The sequence below is a fragment of the Gigantopelta aegis genome, chromosome 4 (genome assembly GCF_016097555.1).
Source record: "Gigantopelta aegis isolate Gae_Host chromosome 4, Gae_host_genome, whole genome shotgun sequence".
Classification (NCBI taxonomy): Eukaryota; Metazoa; Mollusca; class Gastropoda; order Neomphalida; family Peltospiridae; genus Gigantopelta; species Gigantopelta aegis.
In genome coordinates this window covers 40008002-40031052 of record NC_054702.1, presented here as the reverse complement: position 1 = coordinate 40031052, position 23051 = coordinate 40008002, and the positions used below count along the sequence as shown (strand labels likewise).

Here is a 23051-nt window from a genome sequence, read left to right as displayed (position 1 = left end):
CAGAATTAGTAGTTTAATACTGTTTAAATTGTAGCAATACAACCAATAAATAGGAAAATGGCTTCCTAAGAGCCGTTGAAGTTTTAACTTTTCAGCAAAATTGTATCACCACCAAACTACATGTATATTTAAACAGCAGGATGTAGCTCAATCATAGAGTGATCGCTTGAGGTATGATAGGGCTATGAGATCGACTGCTATTCGTGGACTCGGGTTTTCCCCTGTCCCAACCATGGTCCCATGACTTGTACACCAAAAGCTTTTCTTTTCTCTGTTCCCTTTATTCTTACTTTCTTTCTTTCTTTCTTTCTCTCCTTTAATAATATTTATTTCTGTTCATATTTAAACTGCAAAAGTATATTACTGTTGTGATATGTATGTATTATGGAGTAGACCTATTAAGTTGTATAACCTGTGCCCAATCCATTTATCTTTTAAAAAGCAGTAAAATATGTTTCAATAAAACTGAAAGCTGTGGTTTGTACTGCCTTTGCTATGAGAAATGTTTATAAAGATCCCTTGGCTGCTTTATAAGTAGGAGTAGATTACTGGTATGTGGCATCAGTGGGTTTCCATTTCACCCATCCTCGTGAACATGAAATAACAACATGATAAGACATAAAAAAAAAAACGTGCTTTAAAAATGTGCTGAGTCGTTAAACATCAATTCATTTCATTTCATTTATTTAAAACATAACTGACATAACTATATTTATAGACACTGGTGTGAGAAGGGGGGGGGGGGGGGCATGTGCTTGTCTCTTTGTAGCAGCAGTGATGTCTTTTTAATATATTTATACATGTATTTAATATATATATTATATAACATAATATTGTGTGTGTGTGTGCCCCCCCCCCCCCCCCCCCGCCCCCCTACTTTTTGGACCTTCCTACACCCGTGATATATGTAGGTTAAGCAATACACAAAATGCATGTACAATGTACCTTAAAATTGAAGAACACTGTAACATGCGCAAACAGCTCAAAACAGAAGTCCATCTGGACCTCCTCCACCTTAAGAGCTGCCGCCATGCATTTAGCAGCATAACATCCCATCTGTCGGGCCTGGGTCCACAAGTGCATCTGTATGAAAATAACAGTTATGTTCATTGAATCAATGCATTGAAGCACTTGTGCCATAAAGATCGAGGGACACTTGCAATGCTTAGAACTGACAGAAGGCAGGCAGCAAATGGGGCTGAAAATGCACAATATGCCTTTTGATAATAACAAGCATGTTTTGTTTTCAGTCTCATTTTAGATATATATCTATCGCAAGCCAGAGGATTTCATATTTCATGGGAAACATTTTTTCGGTTCCATACCTTTGTGATCATGGAAAGCCATCAGAAACTGTTTTTTAAAAAGAATTGTATATACCTACATGTATATATTGTTTTTTAATAGTCGTACTCGATATACAGTAATAATCATGAGAAACAAAAGTTCGGTTCCGTGATTTTACAGACACAGTACCGAAAACCATCATTTCCGTGAAATCCGAGGGCCTGATATGGCGAATTCTTGCATACAAAGTTTGATGACCCTATATGAATTGATAGCAAAGATATGCTCCAGAAATGCCACACCATAATATATGACCCGTGCTTGCATTAAAGGTTTGATTATCCTCAATGAATTGACAAGGAAAATATAGTCCCGATAAGGATTTTAGTTTAATGTGCAGTAATGTGTGAAAAGTAGGTCACACTGACCTACATGTAGTTACATGTGTATGGTATGCAATACACGGTCATCCCCAAGTAGTACTTGCATACAAGGTTTGATGATCCTATATGAATTAATAACAAAACGTTTTCCCCAGAAATGCCACCATAATAAGACCCGTCAAAGACATATTATAGGACACTGTACAAAAATCAATTTAATTTTTTGTTTTGGTCTACTATATTGTCTACATGTACTTTCCAAAAAGAAAATGGTGGGCTGTTGTCTATTGTCCTACATATATGGGTGCTTTAAAGTATTCTTCATACTTTATGCTCAATAAATTCAATGCTAATTTTTTTTTATGGTTTTTAAATTTATTTGTATTAGTTTTATTTATTTTTTATTTTTTGTGTGTTGGGCTATAAACTGATGGCATTCTCCAAAAAATTATGAGCTTTTGTCCAGTGGGCTATATAGTTATACGAGCGGCATGTAGCTCAAGCGGTAGCATGTTTGCCTATGAAGCAGTCGGTCATCGGATCGATCCTTCTCAGTAGACCCATTTGCAGTTTGGGCTATTTTCCATTCCAACCAGTGGTCCACAACTGGTTCACCAAAGGCCGTGATATGTGCTGTCTAAAGAAATATGTCAGAATGACCATACATGTATGTTTGACGTCCAATAGCTGATGATAAGATAAAAATCAATGTGCTCTAGAGGCGTCGTTAAATAAAACAAATTTTATTTACATAGTTGTATATGCATGTCTGCAAATGTGTATAAAGTACCTGCTGCCATTGTGGAGCCCATTCCCATGTAGCCGAGCAGATGTCACCAGCTGCGTAAACATCAGTCACCGACGTCTCCATGCGGCTGTTCACGTTGAGATATCCATCCGTTGACGTATCAAACTGTAATAAACAGGGTTATTATCCGGTGGGCCACTGGTAGGCATTTTATACTAATTGACAAATGTTGATTAAAAATAAACCTACATTGTACATTGTATAAGCCTGCTTGCAAGAATCTAATTCCCGAGTGAGTGTAATGCATGACAGGGGTATTAAGAAAATATGGTGGTATTAGCTAATTACAAATACACAATGTACATGTACAAGTATGGTTTAGCAAAGTATATATATATATATATATTTTTGTTGATTACTTTGGAAATAGATGTCAACAGTTATTATTATGGTATAAAGAAGGTAAAATCGTGAATCAAATACTTACTTTATTGTTTATTTGCAGTTATCTGAAGTCAGAGGCAGATTTAGGAGGGGGTAGGGTCCCACCCCCCCCTAAATTTGGCAACAGTTATAATTTTATTATATATTAATTTTTTTCACTTTTTGTTTTTTTACAATCCCCCTCCAAACCTCCCCCAAAGTTCCCTTGGCATTCTGCCTTATGTCATTGCCCCCCCCCATCCAAATGGATTTTCTGGATCAGCCACTGGAATTAATTCTATGATTATAATTTATTTACTTTTTGTTTAGTGGGCTACTGATGTGTTATTGCCCGGTGGGTTATTATCCATATACGACAGGGATCCAGGCCTCTGAAAAATGTGAGAACAATTATAGTTTTGTGTGTTGCTTGTGCTAGTCTGGTGTTGCAAATATATATAATACAATTGTGGTTAATTTCACATATTAAATTTAGGATGTCGTTTTACATAACCCAGAAATGGGATACACATTTTCAAAGGCCTGGAATCTTCTTGCCCGCTTTAGTAGTGGTTTAGTGGGCCAGACATGCCCTAAGTTCAACCAGCAAATGTATTCGCTAACGTTCGCAAACTATTCGATTGGTTTCTGACGTGGCCATTTGTTTTAACGTGAAGCAAATAAACCAGTCTAGCAGACGTGTTTCTGGTAGGTCTGGCTGAACGCAGCCATGGTTTTTAATTTAGTATCATTTCTAGAAAAGGAAAGTAATGTATGGTGTTGTTTTAGTACAGCGGTTAAGGCCCACATATCATAAGAATCGTGCAAAATTTGACAAAAGCATAAAAATTGGCATACAGATAGCTTAACATGTGTAGATTCATATAAGCCTAGGTACCCATCACCATCACCATGGTAACTGGCCGCCATTTTGAATTTCAAAATGGCCACCCTCAAAATACGATATTCGTCATATCTCGACTCCTAAGTAACGTAGAAACATAATGTTGATGTCTAACATAACATTTTTAGGGTCAAGAAATTCATTTATGTGATAATCAATATGCTCAGATTATTATTATCTTGATTTTCAAGATGGCTGACAATTTGAAGCAATAATTTTTATATATTTGTTGGTTTCTACCAACCATAATGAAATACAGTATCAGCAACTTTTGATTGCTATGAGGAATATTGTATGATCTTTTTATTATCATGTATTTGATATAATAAACCTAATTAAACATACTATTTAGAACATATTTAACATACAACAGTAACAACAACCCCACATGTACAGTTGATAATTCCTTAATTGTAATGAAATACATACATCACTTATCTGCGAATACTACTTTAACCTCAGAATACCTCAGTTAAAGTCAGGTGTCGCCACATGCTCCCCTGCAGCTACATAGCTCTGTGCATTGAAGACCTGACTTGTGACATTTGCACTGGCGTTTGCATCCCTTCTTGCAGCCACAGTGCACCAGCTCATAGCAGGACTTTGAAGCTTCTGGTCGGTCAGTCCAAAATGGCTTCCACCCCGAGTGGAAATCTATGAGTAGGCACAATGCACAACAGAGACCGGGAAGTACCGCTGCACATTTATCTCAGCTTGCTCATCCATGCTAATACTAGATCCAAGCAACTCATAGACACCCTATTTGAAATGGGGATGTGTGTTTCATATGACCGGGTTATGAGCATCTCCACTGATTTGGCAAACACAATATGTGCCAAGTATCACGCAAACCAGATCGTTTGTCCCCCACAACTGAACAATGGTGTATTCACCTGTGGTGCATTTGATAATATTGATCATAACCCCAGTGCAAGGACAGCTCATGACTCTTTCCATGGAACGGCGATTTCCTTGATGCAATTTCCAACAGAAGCAGAGCACATGGAGCATGAAGAGATGATGATAGATCGTGACGTTATGAACAAGAAAACTATTGCCCCACTGCCAGTAGTTTATACAATGGTTCCTCCAGTAGCTAAAACTCAAGACCCAATTGTACCTGTTAGGTATGGAGTCTTTGATGCTGATTCTACAAAAATCAGTGACGACCTGGCAAAAGAGAAACAGTGGCTAGAACATATGCAAGCCCTTCTCAATGAGGCCCAGCTTGGGCGGCGTATCATTCTAGCCAACAGCCAGCGATGGATGGATACATTTCTAAAACAGCATTGCTACCCCTGTTCCGAGAAAATGCCCACACGACTTGCATTGTCTTTCATGCAATGAATATGGTGAAGCTTGCCGTGCATCACCTGAATCTCCAGCAAGTGCCTGTAATTGCTGCTGATCAACCACTTTATGCTGTTGCAAAACAAGTCTAGTGGTCCTGGCCAGAAACCCATGGCGAAGACAAATTTATTACAATGATGGGTAGCCTGCATATAGAGATGAACCTCCTGAAGTTGCTGGGTGATTGGCTGCAGGGGAGTGGCTGGACCGCAGCTCTGGTGCAAGCAAAAATAACCACATCGGGCCGCGCTGATTCAATGCTAGCTGGGTCACACGTCACCCGCACAAGGCACGCACACCAAGTGACAGCAGCTGCTGTATACATACTACAGAATCATGCATATCAGCAGTACCTGACACAGATGCCTGATGGAGATAATGCCGTTTCGTTTGAAGAATGGTGTGTCATGCAATGCGCTGAGCAACCTCAATTCAAGTACTGGGAACTGACGTTGCAGCTCGTACTTATGGTGCTACAATTTGTGCGATCAATTCGAGAGAAGAACTTCACAATGTGTGTTCAATGCTTGCTTCAAATTGTGCCTTGGCTCTTCGCACTTGATCACACAAATTATTGCCAATGGCTCCCGGTGCACATCAGTGATATGGTCAACCTACCCAACAACCATCCAGAAATATATAGGCAGTTCAAGAAAGGTCATTTCACTGTACAGAAAACGAAGAATATCTTCTCTGCAATGGCCATCGACCAGTGCCATGAACAGGTAAATGAATTGATTAAAGGAGATGGTGGCGCAGTTGGGTTGACTGAGAATCCACAGGCCCTTGAAAGGTGGATGGTTGTGGGGCCGGAGATATCACGTGTCGTACTTGAATTTGAAAAGAGCTTCCAAGCAGCCAGTGATAGAGAGGAACCCCACAAACACCATGAACAATACCCTGGTGTTCGAACTAAATTTGCCAAAGACGTACGTGCTCTGGTGTCTGCATTCGACGACTTGGGGAAACCCGTACCTGGAAGATAGCAGTGATCTGTTTAGTCTCGATACCAAAATGATCATGGGCAAAGACGAGATACACACAGTGTACAATGTTGAGGAAATTGGGAAAGGACAATATCGTAGCTTCATGGCAGAATGACTGAAAAATCCAGCAAACAAGCACCTTAGTGATATTGTGAAAAAGAACAAATTGCCACTATTCAACACTCCTCATGAGAAGCCAAAATCAAAGAGCAAATTGCAATTTGCATCACTAAAGACCTGTACATTGCTTGTCAAGCTAGGCAAGGCAACCTTGATACCAACTTTGAGCATGAAAACCAGCCATCACCTCCATCCATATCCGACATGGGTCAACTTCGACAAGGATCAAAATCTGATGTGCTGGACTGCATAACAAAGGATTCCCCACCTGTGCAGCATGCACCCGATGTTGGTGCCAAGATCTTGGATGGTGCCGCCATTATTCACATGCTGAAGCCAATAGGCAGTAGAACATTCCAGGACTATGCCCAGCAAATATTCATCCCATACCTTCTCTCACAGTTGGAGTCTGTCGACAGGGTAGACATAGTGTGGGACAGATATTTGCAAAACAGTCTCAAGCAGTCGACGAGGGAACGCAGGATGAATAGTGGCAAGACAGTCTCAAGCAGTCGACGAGGGAACGCAGGATGAATAGTGGCACATCGCAAGTACAACGAGTGCTTGAGAATGCTCCCATCCCACCGAATTGGGAAAGCTTCACCCGGATCAAGCAAAACAAAGATGAGATGTTCCATTACCTGGCTGAGAGCATACGATCATGTGATGTCAGTGGAAAGCTTCTTCTTAGTAGACAGGATGAGAATGTCATCACGGCGGGAGACTACGAGTTGGGTGACATTAAAAGCCTTCAGCTGTGTACTCATGAGGAAGCGGACACTAGGATACTCCTACATGTTGCTCATTGCACAAAGCGTGGGATAATGAAAGTAGCGATCCGCAAAGTTGACTCTGATGTGGTCATCATATCTGTCGGCCACTTCCATGATTTGCACATTGAAGAGCTTTGGATAAGCTTTGGCGTAGGCAACCACTTCCGCCATATACCCGTCCATGCAATTGCAAACAGCCTGCAAGCTAAGAAGTCAAAGGCAATGATAATGTTTCACACGATAAGCGGGTGTGATACGGTGTCCAGCTTTCTCGGCAAAGGAAAGAAGTCCGCTTGTTCTGCATGGACTGTTTGTCCTGCCGTCACTGGTGCCTTCACCACCCTCTCCTCGCAGCCAGAAGAGGTTGATCCACAGAGCATGACTGAGCTAAAGAGATTCACCATCATCATGTACAGTAGAACACGTACCCTGAGCAGAGTTGATGAGGCGAGGAAGCAGCTCTTCACCCAGGGGTCTGCGACTATTGAGAACATTCCTCCAACCAAAGCTGCTCTCTTTCAACACGTGACAAGAGCAGTGTACCAAGCAGGCCATGTGTGGTCTCAAGCTCTTGTGCCAGCTCCAGATCTGCCCAGTCCTGAGCTATGGGGATGGACTGCAACTTACTCGGGGTGGAAGCCATTTTCGACTGACCGACCAGAAGCTTCAAAGTCCTGCTATGAGCTGGTGCACTGTAGCTGCAAGAAGGGATGCAAACGTCAGTGCAAATGTCACAAGTCAGGTCTTCAATGCACAGAGCTATGTAGCTGCAGGGGAGCATGTGGCGACACCTGACTTTAACTGAGGTATTCTGAGGTTAAAGTAGTATTCGTAGATAAGTGATCTATGTATTTCATTACAATTAAGGAATTATCAACTGTACGTGTGGGGTTGTTGTTACTGTTGTATGTTAAATATGTTCTAAATAGTATGTTTAATTAGTTTTATTATATCATATACATGATAATAAAAAGATCATACAATATTCCTCATAGCAATCAAAAGTTGCTGATACTGTATTTCATTATGGTTGGTAGAAACCAACAAATATATAAAATTTATTACTTCGAATTGTCAGCCATCTTGAAAATCAATATAATAATAATCTGAGCATATTGATTATCGCATAAATTGATTTCTTGACCCTGAAAATGTTATGTTAGACATCAGCATCATGTTTCTACGTTGCTTAGGAGTCGAGATATGACGAATATCGTATTTTGAGGGTGGCCATTTTGAAATTCAAGATGGTGGCCAGTTACCATGGTGATGGCGATGGGTACCTAGGCTTATATGAATCTACACATGTTAAGCTATCTGTATGCCAATTTTCATACTTTTGTCAAATTTTGCACGATTTTTTCCTTAACCGCTGTACTATTTGTTTGTTTGTTTGTTTTTGTTGGGTTTTTTTTTTTTTTTTTTAAATGACATCTTGGCACATTTTAAACTCAGACTATATAGGAGTCTAAGACATATTTAGAGTAAAAGAAAATGGGAAGGGTTACAGCTTTTGAAGGAGGTACATGTACATGTCGTGGTCCTGAATTTACACACAAATAAACTAAATATTTTTTACTGAACCCAGTGTTGTCTATTGACAGTCTTGACACCCCAAAAAAACAAAAACAAAACCCAAACAAACAAACAACCAACCCACAGTAAACAAATCCATAGTAAACAATCACAAATAGTCCCACCCCACCCCCCAAAAACACAAAACAAAACAAAAACCCCAACAAACACACTGCCATACAGTGTTGATAACACTTAACAGCATGGGGTCTTGATGTGAATTTTTTCTTTCAGACATATTAGCATGACATACAGGTATATCAGTAAACCAAGGTATTTGATATAACATACGGGATGGGATTCAGCTCAGTCGGTTGAGCACTCGCTTGAGGTAGTTGTGTCACAGGATCGAACCACATGAGAGTTAGTGAATCTGTTCAACTGACTGACTTTATCTCATTCCAACCAGTGCACCACAACTGGTCAAAAGGCTGTGGTATGTGCTTTCCTGTCTTTGGGAAAGTGCATATAAAAGATCCCTTGCTGCATTAGGAAAAATGACCAAATGTTTGACATCCAACAGCCGATGATTAATTAATCAATGTGCTCCACTGGTGTCGTTAAACAAAAACAAAACTTGATACAACATACAGTTTGGAAAGCTGATTGTAGGTACATGTACATGTATGTGTAAGACCATAAAATAGTTTTGGTTCCACCTAATCGCATACCGGGTAATGGAATATTTCACCTAATTGCAATATTTGTACTGACTTTAAGTTTAAGCAGCAGTTATACATCTCAATTTATACAAATACATGTATCAAAAGTTAGAAATACAATTTAATTAATAAATTATAATAATAAAAAATTATATAGACCCCAACACAGACATGTTATTTGTATAGTTTCAAGTACACATGTATGTAATTAATATACATATACATGTAGTTTTAATAATATTGTTTCAAAGTACTGTTTATGCACAAAAATTTATATTGTTAAACTGATGACAAATTAAAAAAAATCTATGTCAGAGTAATAGCCCAAAGAAAATAATTAATTTAAAGATCAATAAAAATCAATATTAATTTAATTGTGAAATCATGCCATCACAATCATAATAATCAAGCTTCAGTTATAAAATTCAATAAAAAAATTATATACATATTATTAAGTTTTTTTACTCTGACTCAAGGCCAAAGTAGATAAATAGAGGATTTGTCACGAGTGTTTTTTAATATGGAAAATATCAACCAAGTCTATGCCAATTAATTAGACATGGTTGATATTTTACATATTAAAAAACACGAGTAGTGAATTCTGTTTATCCTATAACACTTCTAAAATAACATTTTAATAAAAATTTTTTAGTAAATCACATTACTAAAGTCGCCGCCATTGATAATATGACGTCATCATGATTAGCACAACCATTAGCAAATGACCCATCCGCAGCAAAACATTACCTACAGACCATGCATATTTGCATACCATTATTAACCGGGTTAATACATTAAATTATCACATGGGTTTATGACATGGATACGTTATAGGATAAAAGGAGATATAATGGCCTTATAATAATGCCCTAAACAAACTCCATCCCCCCACCCCCCACACCCCGCCAAAAAATCCATCTATCAAAGATACAATAAAGTTTCTTTTGTTTCATGACACAACTAAGTAGAGTACATTGATTTATTTATTTATCATCAGCTATTGGATGTCAAACATTTGGTAATTCTGAAACCCGCTACATTTTTTCATTAGTAGCAAGGGATCTGTTATATGCACTATCTCACAGACAGGATAACACATACCATGGCCTTTGTTATACCAGTCATGTTGTACTAGCTGAAACGAGAAATAGCCCAATGGGCCCTCCGACGGGAATCGACCCAGACCAAATGCACACCAGGCAAACGCTTTACCACTGGGCTACGTTCCACCCTCTAGATACAATAAAGTGAAACAGTCAATGTGATCATTGTCCTAATGAAATACAACAGCAAAGCATTTCTTAAAATCATAATTATAAAAGAATTTAAACCAAAATATAACCATTTTCATGAAGATTTTCGGTGCACCGTGATTAACACTCACATGTGCACCTCTGAATTACCGTGCAAATATAAATCAACTTTCATTAACCTAGGACTTCAGGCAGGTTGTGAGAAACTGATGTAAACGTTACACTTTTGACGTAATGCAAACGCTGCCACTGTCGCCATCGCTGCCACTGTCAGAAAAGTAAAACCTTTAGAGAATACTCAACAAGCTACGATGCAATACCGTTTACCTTGCACGAATGAATTGATGTTGTCCTTCCCGAGCTTTTAGTGAGGTAAGGACAACATGTATTCACAAGAGAAAAATAAACAGTATTGCTGAGTAGCGAGTTGGGTATTCTGTTTATTACCCATTATCAATCTTTATCATTTTAAGGAAGATTTTTAAATGATACTCTTATTGAAAACAAGTTTGCAAGTTGAAAGCAAGAGACATCCTTGCGTTATTGTACATTGTGTGGTATTACCATATATATAGCTTGAAAACTGGTTGACATTAAGGTGGAATGAAGGCGTGAACCCATGGAGTCCATTGAGGATAGATTGGCATATTTTAAATTAGATATTTTATGTGTCAAAGAAAAGGTTACTTTAATATTATGTTTTGAGAGAGAAAGCGAGCGAGAGAGAGAGAGAACCTGTCTCCAATATATATATACTGAACAAAATAAGAAACTTCCGCTAACTTTGCTTGAACATAACTTGATGAAAACAAGCCGGGGGAATAATTGTTATATATGCGTTTAAAGAGTGTTCCATGATGCATCGTTTCGTGCAAAAATCATGGCCATAGGTTAACAGAAACTGGGAGAAATTTTGACCAAGTGTGGTAGGGGTTAAAAATAAAAACACCCACTTAATAACAGGTATGACCACTTCTTGAATTGACCACTGCAGTGCATCGCAGGCGCATAGAATTGACTAAAGTGTTGATTTCTGCCTGTGGAATATTGTTCCATTCCTGAATGAGCGCTTGACGAAGTTCTTTGACGTTAGCGGGTGGGTTGGGACGACGCCTCAATTGTCTGTCCAGACCATCCCAGGCATGCTCGATGGGGTTGAGATCAGGACTTTTAGTGGGCCAGTCATCAATGAAATCAATGTTATTTGTCCTAAGAAAATTTACAGTGTCTCTAGCTGTATGAGAGGTGGCATTATCATGCTAAAAAATCGAGATGTTGGCGTTGTTATGGAACAGAGGAATGACGTGATGAGCGAGAATGTCATCGCGATAACGTTGAGCATTTAAATTGCCATCAATGACGACTAGTGGTGAATGATAACCATGGGCAATGGCTGCCCAGACCATGACAGAACCCCCATCCCCGAAACGATCTCGTTCAAGAACACAGTCAGCATAGCATTCATTTCGCCAACGGTAGACGCGCACCCTGCCATCACCACGTTGTAAAGAAAATCGGGATTCATCTGAAAAAAGAACAGTATTCCAGGGTCGCCGTATCCAACGAGTGTGTACATGTGCCCAATTAAGACGATTTAGACGATGACGTTGCGTTAAAACGCATCCGACGTAAGGACGTCGTGCATGTAAAACGTTCTCCTTCAGACGATTACGAACAGTTTGCCCACTGATTCGGTTATTGTGAAGACCAGGTGTGTTAGCAGCAGTAGCAGTGGCAGTTTGGAATCGATTATGCAAATGCGTGTTCATGATATAGCGGTCTTGACCACGTGTTGTAACACGCGGACGTCCACGAGGTGGCAAGTCGTTGGTGCTTCCTGTCATTCGAAACCTTGCGAATATTTCGTATCGCTCGACTAGAACTCCCAATATGCCTTGCAACGTCTTCTGTCGACATGCCAGCATCAAGCATGCCAATCGCCCGTTCGCGTAAATTATTGGGTATTCTTGGCATACTAAAAATGCTACAATGTAAAAAACGTTTTTTTTTTTACAAATTTTGAAGCGTTTTCGTTCACTTGACAACAATGTCAGTAAGACAAGTAAAACAAATTGACCGAATACTACACAGGACATGTCGAACCATGCATGCACGTGCAAATTCAATTTCACGTTGTCGACGATTAACAGTGCAAAAATAATCGATAAAATTCATGAATCCTGATAATACAGCTCACGGCTAATACTACCTATATAATTTCATTACACAATGAATTCTTTAACACAACAAATACTATATGTACAAATTGGAAGTTTCTTTTTTTTGTTCAGTATATATAAACTACCCAACAAATACAAATGTAGAGCAAAGGGGTCATTTATGTATACCGGTATTACGTGACATTGTATATATAGCTTCACAATACAAATACTGGACAGCCCAAACCACCACCTTTTATGTACAAGTCATGGGTTAATGGCTGGAATGGTTAAAATAAACAACAACCAAAAAATCCCAAAAACCTTCAACCTAATGGGTCCACTGAGGGAAGGAACGAATAAAATGTTTTATTTTTTAATGACAAACACGACACATTTTATTTACGATTATATCGTGTCAGACATATGGTTAAGGACCACACAGATATTAAGAGAGGAAACCTGCTGTCGCCTTTTCATGGGCTACTCTTTTTGATTAGCAGCAAGGGATCTTTTATATGCACCATCACCATCTCACAGACAGGATAGCACATATCACGGCCTTTGACATACCAGTTGTGGTGCACTGGATGAAACGGGAAACAGCCCAATGGGCCCACTGAGGGAATTTTATCCCTACAACTCATCACACCTTCAGCCGACTTCTCTGCCCGTGAGCTCAAAGATAACCCACCATCTTCTGATAAACCAACTGATACAAATTTGAAAACAACAGAGCTGGCATCTGCAATGTGATATATGGGCATCATAAAAGTATTATAAACTATCAAAATGCAGCCAGCAATGAAAAATGTGAATGCCTATAAATATTTTATTACAGATGTCATCACCCTCAAGTAAGTGGAGATCTATACAAAAATATCTCAGACATCTCACATCATGTCATTGCCTTTGCGTGCATGTAAACTGTGTGATAATTCCAGTTTTGATTGCTATAATAACAATCTGTAATACACTAGTGCACTCACCTGATGGTGTGATGAGGTGTCGGATCAAAAAAACCAACCCAGAATACATTTCAATAAGAAACTAGTTATTTAAACACATTTAGCAGAATATATTCATCTGGCTTTGTTTAATAATATTAATGATTTTGTTTTACACCACCACTAAAGCACACTGATTTATTAATCATTGGCTATTGGATGTCAAACATTTGGTAATTTTGACATATATATATGTAGTCTTAGAGGAAATCCACTACATTTTTCCATTAGTAGCATTAGGATCTTTTATATGCACCATCCCACAAACAGGATAGCACATACCACAGCTGTTGATATACCAGTCGTGATGCACTGGATGGAGCGAGAAATAGCCCAATGGGGCCACAGATGGGAAGCGATCCCAAACCAGCTGCGCATCAAGCAAGTGTTTATCACTGGACTACGTCCAGCCCCAACAATATTAATGATTAAACCAAAATAGTTTAAGAAATTCGAGGAATTAAATAAGGATTTTGTGAAATTATGTCTTACTAAAAAAAACTGCGATTACTAAAAACAAATTACTGCTATGTACAATGAATGTACATATACATGTACATTTTGGTTTTTGCAACATGTACTTATACAAACATCGACAGGTGCAGCCATCAACCAAGTTTTATTTATCTAGGACTTAATTATACATCTCAATGTACATGTAGTTAGTGAGCATTTATAATGACTAACCTAAATTTAGTTCTAAAAATATTCTTATTAATTAAAGGGACATACTCTAGTTTTTAAACACTACAGCATATTTTTCACTATTAGAGCCGTTCATTATAACTGAAATCAAACATTACTTATATTTTATTGTTTAGATTATCCATTTCCATAGAACTGAAATGTTTCTGCTCATCCTGTTGTTTCTAATACAAAAAAAATGCATTTTTCATATTTTTAAAAACGCATGTGTGTCTGAGAAGTAGCGGTTATTATTGATTCTAACTTCTAGTCTATGTTTTTTAAGGATATTTCCCAGTTTTAACGTCACAGACTCTTCATTCACTCTTTCACTCTGTTGTAACTTTATCCAAATGTGTTACAGGTTTGTAAATTAACTGAACTTAGTGTCAATTTTCACGCATTAAAACTAGGGTGTGCGCCTTTAATAGAAAATATTTTAACAAATTTTAAACATGCATTCAGTGGAAAATCCATAACCTTTGCAATTAAGAAAATGTCTTCGGGAAAAAACACACCATGGAAAACATATTGTCAACAGATAAAAATGTGCCGTAGAGAATTAAAAACTCCATGGCAATCTCCACATCAATGTACATGTATCTCTGATCTAGGACTTAGATATTGTAGTTTGTGAGAAACTGAGATAAACGCAAAATAATTTTATAATTAAAACCTTTTAATAAATAATTTAAAATACCAACTTTAACAAGTATTGATATGAACAGGTGCAACTATGAAACAAGTTTCCTTAATCTATATTCTACATGTACACGTAGGTAGCTTGTATTTAATTTTTTCAAATGCATTGTGAAAAACGTCTGAAGGAAGGAAATGTTTTATTTAACGACGTACTCAACACATTTTATTTACGATTATATGGCATCAGACATATGGTTAAGGACCACACAGATATTGAGAGAGGAAACCCGCTGTCACCACTTCATGGGCTACTCTTTTTCGATTAGCAGCAAGGGATCTTTTATATGCACCATTCCACAGACAGGAGAGTGCATACCATGGCCTTTGTTAGACCAGTTGTGGAGCACTGGCTGAAACGAGAAATAGCCCAATGGGTCCACCGATGGGGATCGATCCTTATCGACTACGCATCAAGCAAGCGCTTTACCACTGGGCTACATCCTGCACTAACGTCTAAAGCTACAGATCTATAAACCAAGTACGTATATTACTGATCCAGGATTTATAGTTTGTGAAAAAAACCCAAAGTGTTTTAATGACTGTAATTTTTTGTTCACAAAAACATTATGATGAACACCCATACTGTGTAGGTGCAAATATAAACCATATTTAATTGATGTAGGACTTAAAATTTAAGAGAAATGACACTAAAGCTGAAAGTGCATAAGTGAATTAATCCATATTGCCACCATCACTGGAAAAGAATTGCCTAGTATCAAGTGAAAAAAACTAAAAACCTTCCTACACAAAAATTCATTATACTGAGTCCAACACGTTAAGTCTAAGAAAACAATAATAAATAAAAAAATTATATATGAGATACAGATATATATATTTTAAAACGATTGTTAAAAATCAAGTGAAATTTCAAGTTACCCATTTCAATATTTGTCATATGTCATATTGTGTTCTAATAAGAATGTATATGTGTATTTTACATCTTATGCCTATGGCCATTATCTTTAGGAAACACAGAATTTGAAACCAATAAAAAATAATCTATAATAATATTTGCTACATTATGTCGTAAGTTTTGTATAACAGGTTCAAATGTGGAGGTGATTTGGGTACAACTGATACTGAAATGTCACGCTGTTCTCTGAACAAAGCAAAATCATTAAATATCTTTAGTAACATGACTACAACAGAAACAAGACCCAATCATGTGTCTTAAGTGGTCGAAGTAGAAGAATTAACACAGTAACCGTATGACATGAAATTAATATGCAAAAGAAATTAATGGAGAAAATGCGAGATGGTAGCTGGCACATTAATTTCACAATGCACAAATGTCTGTAAAAATAACCTGAAGTAAAAATAAAAACATGACCCAGTGAACTGTTAAAAGTTTTATTTGACTTAGTATCATTAAACAGCCAATTAGTCACCAATAACTTCAATACACTTAGCTTTGCAAAGAATGAATTCTGTTGTTCCATAAAAACAAATGTCTTTCAACCAAATCATTTCACATATTGTCTGTCTTTATCGATGGTTTCTAAACAGTCCAATACTGACCATGCATGAATGGATTTTAAGAAACAAACCTCAACACTTACAATGAATGTCTTTACTACTGCTGCTCTTCAAATGTTTTACCATTTAGGTATTCATTGGGAGTGCTGATGTGAGTGCAGGTAATTTTTGGCATGCTTCAAGACATGCATGCTGCGGCACCATGCCTCAAAAGCCTAGTGTCATCATGCCTTAATAGTGTCATCATGCCTTAATAGTGTCATAATGCCTTAATCAGTACCATGCTGTCCTGAGATTAAACAAGCCTTTTTCAATGTAATTCTAAAATTGCCTTTATAAAACACTCAGAAACTGTAATTATTTAGAAGCAGGATGTATAGTCCAGTGGTAAAGTGCTCGCTTGATGCGTGATCAGTCTGGGATCGATCCCAGGCAGTGGGCCCATTGGGCTATTTCTCGCTCCAACCAGTGTGCCACGACTGGTATACCAAAGGTTGTGGTATGTATTATCCTGCCTATGGGATGGTGCACATAAAAGATCCCTTGCTACTAATGGAAAAGTGTAGCGGGTTTCTCTTCTTAGACTACATGTATATGTCAAAATTAGCAAATGTTTGACATCCAACAGCTGATGATTAATAAATCAATGTGCTCCAGTTGTGTGTGGTCCTTAACCATATGTCCAACGCCATATAACTGTAAGTAAAATGTGCTGAATGTTTCATTACCAAGGTAGTTTGTAATAAATACAGAACCACATGCCAGTTCAGGGCTTAAATTTAACGAAGGCACTGATGGCAATTGCCGTCTTTAAAATATAAATAACCTAGGCCAAGGATCTCATTAATGGTATTTTTGTGCCGCTGGATAAACAATTACTGTCAATGATAAAGCTCCTCAACGACTGCAGAATGTATCCATCATTTTGTACACTTGAAATACGACTTCATAGAGAAAAATAACCTCGCATATAAAATAATTTCTGCTAATGAGGAAAATGTAGTGGATTTTTTCTAAGATTATGTGTCAAAAAAAAAAAAAAAAAAAAAAAACAGCCAATGATTAATAAAGCAATGTGCTCTAGTGGTGTTGTTAAACAAAACAAACTAACTTTAAACAAACATTTCCCTCTCAAATCCTTCCATTTACAGGTTTAATAATTATTATTTTTTTGTTTATCCCACTGCCCCCTTTCCTTTCTTTCCTTTAAATTCCATCTCATTTCTTCCCGATCTGGCAACTCCTCCTATCTTTCAACTTCTTTTGCTGTCCATCTCCACATTCCAGTCCTTGTTTCTCTAATTGCAACAGGTGCTCGTCTCTTGTGGCTATTCGTGCCACACACATGCCATTCCCCATCAGCTTTTAGCTGTGAGCTTAGTGTGACCACTTAATGAACTGTTCAGTAGATACTTCTGACATTGTTAACCACCTACTATACACCCCTACTACTGGTGATCATTAGTTAATGCTGTGGGTCAGACCAGCTTTATTAGCGGCAGAGGACAAGGATGTCAGGTGGGTGCAGGGAAATACACAGAGACTGCACCTTTGGAGGAAGTTGAGACAGGTAGACGATGGTGTGGACAGCTCAGAAGACAAGAGTTGGAGAAAACTAACAGAAATGGTCGAAACAGATTGAAATTGTAGGAGAAATTGGAAAGATTTTTATATTAAGATAATTTTAATGAGAATGATCAGCAAAAGAAGGTGATAGATGAGAAAGATGAATGAAAGTATGAGCCAGCTTTGACGGGATGGTTTAATTATTAATTATTATGTGGGGGCGGGACATAGGCCAGTGGTAAAGCGTTCGCTTGATGCGCGGTCGGTCTAGGATCTATCCCCGTCGGTGGACCCATTGGGTTATTTCTCGTTCCAGCCAGTGCTCCACAACTGGTGTAACAAAGACCGTGGTATGTACTATCCTGTCTGTGGGATGGTGCATATGAAAGATCCCTTGCTGCTAATCAAAAAAGAGTAACCCAAGAAGTGGCGACAGCGGGTTTCCTCTCTCAATATCTGTGTGGTCCTTAACTATATGTCCGACGCCATATAACCATAAATACAATGTGTTGAGTGCGTTGTTAAATAAAACATTTCCTCCTAATTACCTTGTTTCCTTTCAGAAATATCTCAGAATTGGGAATAATTCCTGTTGCACTGACAATAAAATCACAGCCATACACTGTTCCATTTGTCAACTCAACATACACAGGCCACGTTTCTGAAATGAGACAAAGCAATCAGTGGATTCACATCACAACCCATCTGTAAAATATCGTAACACCATTTATTCTATAACTTACCCATGATATCCATGTCATAAACCCATGTCATAATTTAGTGTTTTAGGTACATGTATATGCAAATTTTCAAGGTCTCTCGGTAATAATGTGTTGCTGTGAATGTGTCATTTGTTTAAAGCCATCAAGACCTGTGTACCGTAGCATAAGATTTTCATATGATTTAGTTAACGTGTGTGACATGACGTCAAAAAAATTGTGCTAATCATGATGACGTGATATTACTGATGGAGGCTACTTTAGTACTGTAATTTACTAAATATCGAATGAAAATGTTATTTTATAAGTGTTACAGGATAAATAGAATTTGCTATTCATGTTTTTTAAGATGTAAAATATCAACCTCATCTAGTTAATAGGTATTAGTCTCGACAGTGCCTAGACAAATACCAATTAACATAAGACTCGGTTGATATTTTACATATTAAAAAACATTCGTGTCAAATCCTCCATTTACTCATGCATAGTGGTAAAGTGCTCGCTTAATACACAGTCGGTCTAGGATCAATCCCCATCAATGCGTTATTTATCATTCTAGCCAGTGCACCAGTTATTGGATGTCAACCATTTGGTAATGTTGACATATATTCTTAGAGAGGAAAACTGTTGCATTTTTACAGTAGTAGCAAGGTATCTTTCACATGCACCATCCCACATACAGGATAGCACATATACCAGTAGTGGTTCACTGGCTAGAACAATAAATAGTCCAATGGGCCCATCGACAGGGATTGATCCTAGAGACCAACACTGTATCAAGTGAGTGCTTTATTCCACTGAGCTATAGGTCCCACCCTACAGAGAGCCTACATATACAACAGCGTTCGAAATAAGCACTTGTCTGTTTGTCCTGACAAAGTGAAAATCTGCTCAGACAAGCACAATGTACCTTGGTGGTTATCAGGTGGACAAATAAAAATGTTCAATGCAGTTTCGTTTTGAGCAATCAAGAACATTGTCCTTGCACTTGAATAAAACAAATCATTTATTTGGACAAGTGAAATTATAGGTGGACAAGTAGATTTGTAGATGTACTTGTCCAGTGAACTAGCAAAATGTTCTGCTTATTTCCATCACCATACAATAGATATATATATATATTAAAGAATTATGTTTAACCTATCAGATAAAAAAAAGAAACAAATGTTTTATTTAATGACACACTCAACACATTTCATTTACGGTTATATGGCATCAGACATATGGTTAAGGACTACACAGATATTGAGAGGAAACCTACTGTCGCCATTTCATGGGCTACTCTTTTCGATTAGCAGCAAGGGATATTTTATATGCACCATCCCACAGACAGGACAGAACATACCACAGCCTATGTTACACCAGTTGTGGATCACTGGTTGGAACGAGAAATAGCCCAATGGGTCCACCGATGGGCATCAATCCTAGACTGACCGCACATCAAGCGAATGCTTTACCACTGGGCTGCATCCCGCCCCCCCCCCCCCCCATCAGATAAAGTACATGGCATTGTGATCAGAATTATGTGACCTAGACATATTTCATCCAATATTAATTTATTGATCCTAATTACAATCATGATATTTCACAGTTATAGTCATCTCACATTTTTACAACAGGGATATTATATTCATTTGAAACTAAAAGCTGAAATGATGCTTTAAAATCTGAAACCTCTAGACTAATAGTCAAATAAAATAATTTTTAAGCATTTCAGATCAAATACAATTTATTTTGAGAAAGATATTTTTTAAATAAAATAGCTGAAATCAAATAAAAGTTGTTTAAACAAACAAATCACACTGTTACAGGGTGTATACTACCAAATCAAATCCCATAGACGACAATTATTAACATATGTGGCTAAAACTCCTACCTGCAGTGTATCAATCGACATATATACCACAGATATAAATATTACCAACTCTTAAAGTGGTCAAGCTGCTCATTTCAGAGATAACGTGTAGCGTCTATGACTACCCTAGTTCCTAGTTCCGCACAAAATTTTAGTACTTTTTTATAGGTACCCTTCACATGTTTCAAGCACAAGGCTAATTGACACAGTGGTACTAGATGAAATAAAATTGCATACATGTTTTGCCTAGATGAAACTATTTTTTTACACCCAACACACTCAAATTTATCACCAATCACAGGACTTGTTGTGTTAACTTTTCTATCAAAAGTTTGGTACACCTCGAACTTTGACCCAACCAGAAGTGATTTGGTTTAATACTACCTACAGTCACGCATGGTTGTGTTCTTGTTTTTTTAGGATCTTTTAAAAAAAAACACCCTTACATGTTTTTATTAATTTTAAAAGAATGCAATAAAATCAAGTAACATTTGGACTATTTACTTGGACCATCTACATGTATAGTCCATCCCACAGGGAACGCCTTTTTTCATACTATGGAATTTACTACAAGTTATTTATTTCTGAGCCGATTAATTTGTAAATTGCACACAAAAATAGTATATTTTTGTTATTTCCAAAACACTTTTACTTTTCTTCTTATGTCAAAGCAAATTGAAATTATTTACAATTTTTTTTTTTATAGAATAATGAGATGGACTATAGTTTGTCAAATGTCTGTGTTTGGTAATACATGGATGCCGTTAACATATCCTACTTTTAAAGATGAATGAATGAATGAATGAATGTTTAATGACACACCAGCATGAAAAACACAGAACCTATCGGGAGTCTAACAATGTTAAGAACATGAAACAAATTGAAACATTGATATAAAAATGCAAAGTTAAAACCAGCATTCTGAGAGTACTGCTAAAGCAATACAAAATTCCATATCTCCTAAGTTCAAGAGCCATAATTTTGCCAGAAATGGGTATATCACCATGAAATTCAAACTTGATCTGTAACAGTATATGGTAAAGTTATGCATAAAAATTTCAGCTCAACATCTTGAGGTATTCCAAAAAAAAAGAGCCTGGAAAACTTAATTTTCGTATCTCTTAAGTCCAAGAGCTAAAAATCTGTAAAGAATCATTAAATCACCAAGCAAGTCAAAACTGATCTGTAACAATGCTTCATAAAGCTATACATAAAATATCAGATCAATATCTCGAGGCATTGTGGAAAAAACATCTGGAAAACTGTATGTGGGACAGACAGACAGACAGACAGATGAAGAGGGTACCTATAGTCTCCTTTAGTTGGATCAGTTGGGGACTAATAAAACACAGTATAAGAATAAATGAATGAATGAATGAATGAATGAATAAATGGACTAATCGATGAATGAATCAGTGAATGTTCAACAACACTTAAAGTACATGTATGAACACAAACACCAGGGGTGGCACAGTGTAAAAAATAGTAGTACGGCTCATGGTTGCCAGACTCGCCTTTCAAACTACTTGTAAGGACATTTTCACAGATATAACAAATATAACACACACACACAAAAGTGGTACCGTCTGCGCTGCCCCTGAACACACTGTCATCTGATGGCAAACCTAGTAACTCACATTTTACTTGTTTTGAGAAAAACAAGAAATTATAGGAAAAGTTTTACGTGTTTGAGGATAGGTTAAATTGCATAACAAAATGATTGCTTAAATACTATCGACACTTTTAAGTAATTCCAAGCCAATCTAAAGAATTAATTTTGTGGAAGAAAATTGATACGGTCACTGGAGGTACCAGCATCTGGCTCTGTGATGATAAAGATTCCAATCTAACAAACTAACTCAATAATCAACCCATGCAATCTCCGCGGCATTTTTTCGTTCTTTGCAGCATTTTTTTTGCCATGGACTATTTTTGATTTTTTTTGGAAGATGTATTTTTTCCTTATTTCCAAAAAAAAAGAAAAAAGAAAGAAAAGAACTTTACAGATTTACTTGGGCTTGAAAGGGGGGCATTCGGTCTTGGTGGCAGATTTCCATCACAAATTATGCCGTTACTAAAGAAAATTATTTTAATTCTATATAGCATTAAATATATTCTGACACTTTGATGTAATATAATTATAATATAAAGACTGAACTGGCACATCACTGCGGACTGTTCTACGCTGTATATGATAAATTGTCATCCCCTTGCAAACACATTGTTCTTGATTGTGCACGTGTCATTCACGTGTTAACTGTTACATCACTTGTAGTCAACGAATACTGCCACTTGTATAAATGAATCTTACAGCATATTGGCAAACAAAATAAATAACAAACTCATCATTCAAATTTACTTACAATCCAGAGACACTATTTTTCCACGGCAAATTATTTGGCGTGGTCCTTTTCTTAAT

At 37.3% G+C, this 23051-nt stretch overlaps 1 protein-coding gene across 1 annotated transcript in view; it reads right to left on the bottom strand.

The window, feature by feature from the left end:
• LOC121370540 (pyridine nucleotide-disulfide oxidoreductase domain-containing protein 1-like) overlaps nucleotides 1-23051 on the bottom strand; it is a 44333-nt gene that overhangs the window by 1405 nt on the left and 19877 nt on the right. Inside the window, exons 10-12 of the mRNA XM_041495843.1 lie at nucleotides 18607-18719; nucleotides 2461-2583; nucleotides 946-1083 (exon numbers count right to left, since the gene is read on the bottom strand). Of these exons, the coding sequence (XP_041351777.1) occupies nucleotides 946-1083; nucleotides 2461-2583; nucleotides 18607-18719 (374 nt within the window). The remainder of the gene's footprint in view (nucleotides 1-945; nucleotides 1084-2460; nucleotides 2584-18606; nucleotides 18720-23051) is intronic.